The 8402-nt window shown below is 51.4% G+C and overlaps 1 protein-coding gene across 1 annotated transcript; it reads left to right on the plus strand.

The window, feature by feature from the left end:
- The first annotated feature begins 311 nt into the window (after nt 1-311).
- On the plus strand, nt 312-6592 carry c35h11orf98 (chromosome 35 C11orf98 homolog). The gene is made up of 4 exons (XM_060850373.1): nt 312-490; nt 3189-3313; nt 4856-4953; nt 5924-6592. The coding sequence occupies exons 1-4, from the start codon at nt 446-448 to the stop codon at nt 6031-6033; spliced, it is 378 nt and encodes a 125-aa protein (XP_060706356.1). The 5' UTR covers nt 312-445; the 3' UTR covers nt 6034-6592.
- Nucleotides 6593-8402: the final 1810 nt, after the last annotated feature.

Below are 8402 nucleotides of genomic sequence, written 5' to 3' on the forward strand. Positions count from 1 at the left end.
GGTCAGCCGAAGGGGAGAGATACCAAAATGGCGGCCACCAACCGTCACCTTGGGCCCGGGCGGCTTTGAGCACGTGCGGGCTGAGCGCACGTGATCCGGAGCCTGCCGCCTCTTCGCTCCCGCTCTCACAGGGGATTGGCCGAGCGCGGGTAAGGGGAGACACGTGACACCCAGCCTATCACGATGTCCTACTACCTGCGCGCTTCAGTTGAAGCGTGCGGGAGGCGCGTGACCGTCGACCTATCGGGTCGGCTGTGTCAGGCCACGTGATCAACCACATGACCATCATAGCCGATTGGCGGAAAGGGGCGGAGACGGCGGGTGGTGACCCTCGGCTTCCGCCCTCGGAGGTTGCTCTGTGATTGACAGATCGCCACCGCGAAAGGTATTTCCGGTCTCGGTTTCCGGTGGAGAGAGAGAGAGAGAGACCCACGTGGTTCGGAAGATGGCACCGGGAGGAAAGATCGACAGAATCAACCGGCTCCGGAGCGTGAGTAACACACACACTCTCCCCCCCTTCCCCCGGGCCCTGAGTAACACACACACTCTCCCCCCCTTCCCCCGGGCCCTGAGTAACACACACACTCTCCCCCCCTTCCCCCGGGCCCTGAGTAACACACACACTCTCCCCCCCTTCCCCCGGGCCCTGAGTAACACACACACTCTCCCCCCCTTCCCCCGGGCCCTGAGTAACACACACACTCTCCCCCCCTTCCCCCGGGCCCTGAGTAACACACACACTCTCCCCCCCTTCCCCCGGGCCCTGAGTAACACACACACACTCCCCCCCCCCCACCGGGCCCTGAGTAACACACACACACTCCCCCCCCCCCCCCCCCCCCCACCGGGCCCTGAGTAACACACACACACTCCCCCCCCCCCCCCCCCCCCCCCCACCGGGCCCTGAGTAACACACACACACTCTTCCCCCCCCCCCCCCCCCACCCCGGGCCCTGAGTAACACACACACCCCCCACCCCGGGCCCTGAGTAACACACACACACACACCCCCCCCCACCCCGGGCCCTGAGTAACACACACACACTCCCCCCCCCCCCCCCCCCCCCCCCTGAGTAACACACACACACTCCCCCCCCCGGGCCCTGAGTAACACACACACACACTCCCCCCCCCCCCGGGCCCTGAGTAACACACACACACTCTCCCCCCCCCCCCCCCCTGAGTAACACACACACACTCCCCCCCCCCCCCCCCCCCCGGGCCCTGAGTAACACACACCCCCCCCCCCCCCCCCACCCCGTGCCCTGAGTAACACACACCCCCCCCCCCCCACCCCGTGCCCTGAGTAACACACACACACTCCCCCCCCCCCCCACCCCGTGCCCTGAGTAACACACACACACTCCCCCCCCCACCCCCTGAGTAACACACACACTCCCCCCCCCCACCCCGTGCCCTGAGTAACACACACACACTCCCCCCCCCCCCCCCCCCCCCCCACCCCGTGCCCTGAGTAACACACACACACTCTCCCCCCCCCCCCCCCACCCCCTGAGTAACACACACACACTCCCCCCCCCCCCCCCGGGCCCTGAGTAACACGCACACACTCCCCCCCCCCCCCCCCGGGCCCTGAGTAACACACACACACTCCCCCCCCACCCCGGGCCCTGAGTAACACACACACACTCTCTTCCCCCCCCCCGGGCCCTGAGTAACACACACACACACTCCCCCACCCCCCGGGCCCTGAGTAACACACACACACACACACACTCCCCCACCCCCCGGGCCCTGAGTAACATACATCTCTTCCCCCACCCGAGTAACATATCCACCACCCCACCCCTCACTGAGTAACACACCGCTACCTGGGCCCTGAGTAACATATACACCCCACCCCGCCCCCCCGCTCGGACCCTGAGTAATATACACTCCCCACCTGGGCCCTGAGTAACATACATCCTCCCCCCCCCACCTGGGCCCTGAGTAACATATACACCATGCCAACCCCATTCTCTCCCCCCGCCTGGACCCCTGAGTAACATAGGGCCCAGGTGGGGGCAGTGTGAGTCTCTCTCTCACTCACACACATACACACACACCGTGTGCCCTGAGTAACATATATACCCCCCCCCCCCCCACCTGGACCCTGAGTAAAATATACAACCACCCGCCCCCCCAACCCTGAGTAATATATGTACCCTCCTCCCACCTACCCACCCCTCCCCTCCCCAACCCAGACCCTGAGTAACATACGCACACCTTAAGGTGGATAGGTCCCTTACCTTAACCTCCTTCCACCTATTGCATTCCCAACACCCCTCCTCCCTACCTTTTACCTTCGCCTCCATTCCTGAAGAAGGGCTCATGCCCGAAACATCGATTCTCCTGCTCCTTGGATGCTGCCTGAGCTGCTGCGCTTTTCCAGCAACATGTTTTTCAGCTCTGATCTCCAGCATCTGCAGACCTCACTTTCTCCTAACAATATACACCATCCGGGTCCTGAGTAACATATACAGCTCCCCACCCGGGTCCTGAGTAACATATATACAGCTCCCCACCCGGGTCCTGAGTAACATATACAGACACACACACACCCTGACCCTGAGTACGATATATACACACACACCCTGACCCTGAGTACGATATATACACACACCCCACCCGGATCCTGAGTAGCATATACCCCCCACCCAGACCCTGAGTAACATTTACACACGCACCCCACCTGGACCCTGACAAACATATACAATCCACCCCCACCCCTCTGGACCCTGAGTCACACATACCCCGCCTGGACCCTGACTAACATATACACCCACCTCTTCTCTCCCCCCACCCAGACCCAGAGTAACATATAACCCTGAGGTCATCCCCATTACTCCCCACACCCAACCAGGAACAGTATCCCGTTCCCACTCCCCAGGCCATGAGGAGGTCATCCCCATTACTCCCCACACCTGACCAGGAACAGTACCCCCCCTCCCACTCCCCAGACCATGAGGTCATCCCCATTACTCCCCAGACCATGTGGAGATCATCCTCATTTCTCCCCTCACCTGACCAGGAACAATACCCTTCTCCCACTCCCAGACTGAGTAAACTCCATGTGACCGTGAGGAGAGACCCTGATTCTCCCCCTTCCTGTGTTTGATATTACATGTTCAGGGAGTAACTGGGCGAGATATTAAATAGTTTACCCTGACCTGTGTCTTTGTCTGCAGGAATTGCAAGGAAATATTCTCAAAAGACGGAGGCTTTTGAAGAAGGAGAAGAAGAAAAAGCGTGTTATTGTGGGTGCAGTGATTGACAAGGGACTGATCACTTCTCATCACCTGAAGAAGAGATGGTGAGAAATCAGCAAAGCTGTCTCCAGGACCCATCCAGTGGTGGCTGTTAAGGTTGTTGCAGTCCATGACCTGCTTCGGGTGGCAGAGGGGTTGTGGGAATGTCTCTTCCAGAAAATGAGGACTGCAGGTGTTGGAGATCAGAATAGAGAGTGTGGTGCTGGTAAAGCAGAGCATGTCAGGCAGCATCTGAGGAGCAGGAGAACTGATGTTTCGGACATAAGCCCTTCATTAGGAGTTATGCTCAAAACGTCGATTCCCCTGCTCCTCCTGCCTGATCTCATGTCTCTTCCAGGGTTGGGTTTCCCATGGTATTCTGAACGAGGGTGACTGGACCCAAAATGTTAACTCTCATCTCTGCCCACAGGTGCTGGCAGACACGCTGAGTTTCTCCAGCAGTTTGTTTCCCCCCCCCCTCCCCCCCAAAGGTTGACTGGTCAGTCAGTAATTCTGACCAAGTATAAAAGTGGTCCGGCTCACCCTCTCACCGTTACTGACACTGCGCTGGTTCAATTTCACAACTGAGTCACATGATAGATTTTTTTTGTTTTTTAAAAAAAAATCTAAGTTATTTTTCTAATGTCCCTGTTCAGAGGTGTTGGTGCTCACCTCTGGAGTAGGTGGGACTTTGAACCCAGGCCTCCTGACCCAGGGATAGGGACTCTACTGCTGCACCACAAGAGGGCCCTTTTCATGCATATTTATTAATTTACAAATAACCCAACACCAGGTTGTAGTCCAACAGGTTTATTTGGAAGCACTAGCTTTTGGAGCGCTGCTCCTTCATCAGGTGGTTGTGCGATCATCTTGAAGCCAACAGTTAGTTGGCTCCTGATGAAGGAGCAGCGCTCCAAAAGCTAGTGCTTCCAATTAAACCTGTTGGACTATAACCTGGTGTTGTATACCTCAGTCCAACACAGACATCTCCAAATCATATTTATTAATAGCATTAATTAGTGCAGATGCTCTCAATTGCTGCTGTTATCTTCTATGGCAGCTAGGACTTCACTTTGCAGAATCCAACTGCAAAGAGGGGTGCAGGGAAGCAGAAAAGACACGTTTTAAATGTCATCAGAGTGCCTGCTGTCAACCTAAATGTGGGCAAACCTGGGGATTTAGGAGGTAGTGAGACCTTCAGCACCGTACCGCTGATGGTATAAAGGAAACTGAGTTTGCATTTATGATACTGGAATGTTGGGAGGAATGCAGTGAGCCACACGGACCAGAGGACAAAACCGAGCCCACCAGCTCACCTTTGAAAGAACGTGAATTTCCACTCTAGCTGAGACTTGTACATCAATCAGTAAGGCAGCATGTCTGAGAGTGCAGCATGCACTCTGCTGGCCCTGCCCTTTGTTTTAGCTCTGGACTGGAACCTTGTGATTTGGAGGCAAGGATGTTTCCACCCAAGTCACACTTGCCATCGATGGCTCCTTCTGTGGAGATTGCCTTGATTCCCCTGGGATGTGTGTTTATTAAAGGTAGATAGTGAATCCATGTTTGTAACTGTTTTTGTTGTAATTCCTTGCTGTTTCTGTTTCCAGCTCGAGTAAGAGGGCAAATATCACACTGTCAGGGAAGAAAAAGAGAAAGTTACAGAAGCAGATTCGGCACAGTCAGAGGGAGCAATTAGCCATGGATGGTAAGCTTACCGTGTCTCGGGTTCTCTTCTACCTCAACCCACCAGTGACCACCACCACCTTCCTCCTGCAGAAGGAGCTTCATGTACAGACGTGCATCTTGGTGGTAATGGGAGGGGAGTGGGGCTAATGAAGACAGATGTGCAAACAGAGTTACATATTCCTACCATAAACATGGGGCTAAGAGAGAGAGAGCCAAGCAGGCTAAGATAAAAGGTCAGAGGAGATGACCTGGGGGGTGCAGTGAGAGAGGGACTCACTGAAATCCTTGTCTGCAGACCTCATTTTTTACTCGAAGATTTTAACCTACTGCGAATCCTCTTACAAGGATGCCTTCCTTGAAGAAGCTCTCTTCCTCCCTCTACAAGGATTTCAGTGAGTCCCTCTCTCACTGTACCCCCCAGGTCATCTCCTCTGACCTTTTATCTTAGCCTGCTTGGCTCTCTCTCTCTTATTCCTGATGAAGGGCTTATGCTCGAAACGTCGAATTCTCTATTCCTGAGATGCTGCCTGGCCTGCTGTGCTTTGACCAGCAACACATTTGCAGCTGTGATCTCCAGCATCTGTAGACCTCATTTTTTACCCCATGTTTATGGTAATCCATTTTCTCCATGGTACAGGAAGAGGGGGGACTGAACAGTGAATTAATCATTTAAAAATAATTAAGTCATAGTATCCAGACTTTCTCAACAAAGACAATGTGAAAGGAGCAGGTTGTATAAGCCTCTACTGGAAGCTTGGGTTCACTTCCTGGGTATTTTACATTGAGCTTATGGAAGGTTGAGTGAGAGAGATTTTTGATTTGGTGGTTGGGGGGGGTGATGGGAAAGAGTTACTAAATTAGACAGGAGAGGGACCACAGTTAGATTAGCATTGCTGTCTCAGTTAAGTATTTGCCAGTATTCACCATAGGTGGTTTGTACACAGCCATCCAGTGGCAGTCCCAAGTAAGTTCTTTTCTCATGTCTCTAGTTGAACCTGCCACATCGAAGTGGATCAGACCATCAGCCAGCATGGAGGTGGGGAAGACAGGAAGCAAAGTGGTGACTGTGGAAATGAAAGATGAAGAAATGGTGGAGTAGTGTGGTTGAAACGAACAAGGGAAATGATACAGAAAGTGCCTGCTTTGTATGGCAGTTGCTACAGTGCAGAGCTCAGGCAGGGTTCGGTGATGATCCTGAAAACCCTTCATGATGTATTGTCAGTGTGACTGCTGCCTGGCTGCTTAGAGCTCTACGGTCTGAATTTGTCAAATGACTATTTATCAAATGCATACAGAGTACCAACTACTGCAACTGGGCATAAAGACCATTCATTGATGACAAATAATCACTTATTCCATTATTGCTGTTTACACTGAGTAATACAGAACTTAACATCACTGAAAGCAGATGTTTCTGCAACTTATCACCTGGCATTTGAAACAAACACAAGAACACTTGAGACAAATACAAACAGTTACAACACTGTATGAGTAAAAAATAGGGGTGCTGACTCCAACTGGCTGAGCAGTTGCTATGAAGAAACAATAAGCTGCCCAAGCTCCTGGCTATTATTTTATACCTTTTTTATATAAGGCTTGACTGTATTATTTACATAGAATGGATCAGTAGAATAAATCCTACAAAGTTGTCTGGCAAACTCCAATGTGCTAATAGCTAAGCTAACATTTAATTTTAAGACCAATGGGCACAAATTGATGAACAATCACATAATAAAGAACAGTACAGAACAGGAACAGGCCCTTTGGCTCTCCAAGCCCACACTGACATGTTTTTGCCCTTCTATATTAAAACTGTCTTCTGTAATCCTTTATTCCCTTCCTATTCATGTATTCATCCAAATGCTGAATATCTTTTTCTGTCAGGGTTTGTAATTGTGACCTGGTTGAGGATGGGTTTGTGGTTTGGAAACCTTTTAGTATAGCTGAAAGGAAAGGTGCTACCAGAATGAAAAGAATGTACCTTGAGGTACAGTCACATATCTAGCAGGGCCACCAGGATCCTTGCCTGACAAACAGAAGACATTGATGTCGCTGAAGAAGTTCAGTGTATAGCAGCACCAAAAGAGCTGTTGCAGAGGTAACCTGGGACTGAAATGATTGGTCTTTAACAATCGCATCCTTCGAGCTCGGTATTATTCCAACCAGCCAGATTCTCCCTGACTTCAGGTAAACTCAGATTACTTGTTGATGCTAGAGAAGCACCGCAGGTCTGGCAGCATCTAAGGAGCAGGAAGGTTGATGTTTCAGGCATAAATAAGCTCTTAATCAGGAATGTGGGGGGGGGTGGGTGGGTGCTAAGAGATAGGAGGGTGGGATTGGGAAGGCGCTAGGTAGATGCACGTGGGGGTGGGTGATTTGAAGAGGTGGGAAGAAAGATGGACAGGCCAAGAGATCGGTGCTAACTTGGAGAGTTGGATCTGGGATGTGGTGGGGGGAAACGGAGATTCAGAAACTAGTGAAGTCCATGCTGATGATACACACAAGTTAAGTGCTGCCTTAATGTGAAGGACAGTCACTTACTTAGTCTCGGAATTGAACTGATTCATAGACCCAGGCAGTTCTATCTATCAGACAGTGTAAGGAAGCAAAAAAAAAGGGAAACGAAGAGGGGGAAAAATAAACATAAGTGTTAGACATGCTGGAAAAAAAATGGAACTGTTTCATGGTCCAAGGCAGTAAGAAGGGTGAGTGGATTCCAGGCTCGGTAGTACTAAGTGGGGTGCTGCTGAACACTACACTATCAAAATGGTCTGGCTGATTGAGATTTCAGACAACTAAATTCTGATCAATTAGATGGAATCTCAATAGGATTGGCTGGGCCAGTGTTTTGTTTCCCATCCCTAACTGCCCTTGAAGGTGTGAACAGCCTTTTTGAACCATTGCAATCCATTTGGAGAAGACCCATTCCTTTCCTCCTTGTCAGCACTCAGTGTAAGTTAGCTTGCTGAGCTGGAAGGTTTGTTTTCAGATGCTTCATTACTATATTAGGTAACAGCATCAGTCAGCCTCCGGTGAAGCACTGTTGTTAGTGACCCATTTTCTATTATGTGTTGAGGTTACCTTGGGTTGGTGATGTCATTTCCTGTATTTTTCCACAGAGGAAATTCGAGGATTTTGACCCAGCACTGTTAAAGGATTGTTGATATAGTTCGGAGTCAGAATGATGAGTGGCTTGGAGGGAAACACCACCAGCTGAAATGTACCCTGAATCAGCTGCCCTTGTCTGAGGTGACAGTGGTGATGGGTTTGAGAAGTGCTATCAAAAGGACCCTTAGTTGCTACACTAGCCCCTGCAGATGCCATGGGGTGTCAGCAATGTAGGGAGTGAATATGGAAAGTGCAAGGTGCATTGTCTTGGATAGTGTGGAGCGTGAATGTTGTTGGAACTGTACTCAGCCACACACATGGGTAAGAATGCTTGACTGGTGCCTTGTAAATGGTGGACAG

Source organism: Hemiscyllium ocellatum, chromosome 35, assembly GCF_020745735.1.
Source record: "Hemiscyllium ocellatum isolate sHemOce1 chromosome 35, sHemOce1.pat.X.cur, whole genome shotgun sequence".
Taxonomy (NCBI): Eukaryota; Metazoa; Chordata; class Chondrichthyes; order Orectolobiformes; family Hemiscylliidae; genus Hemiscyllium; species Hemiscyllium ocellatum.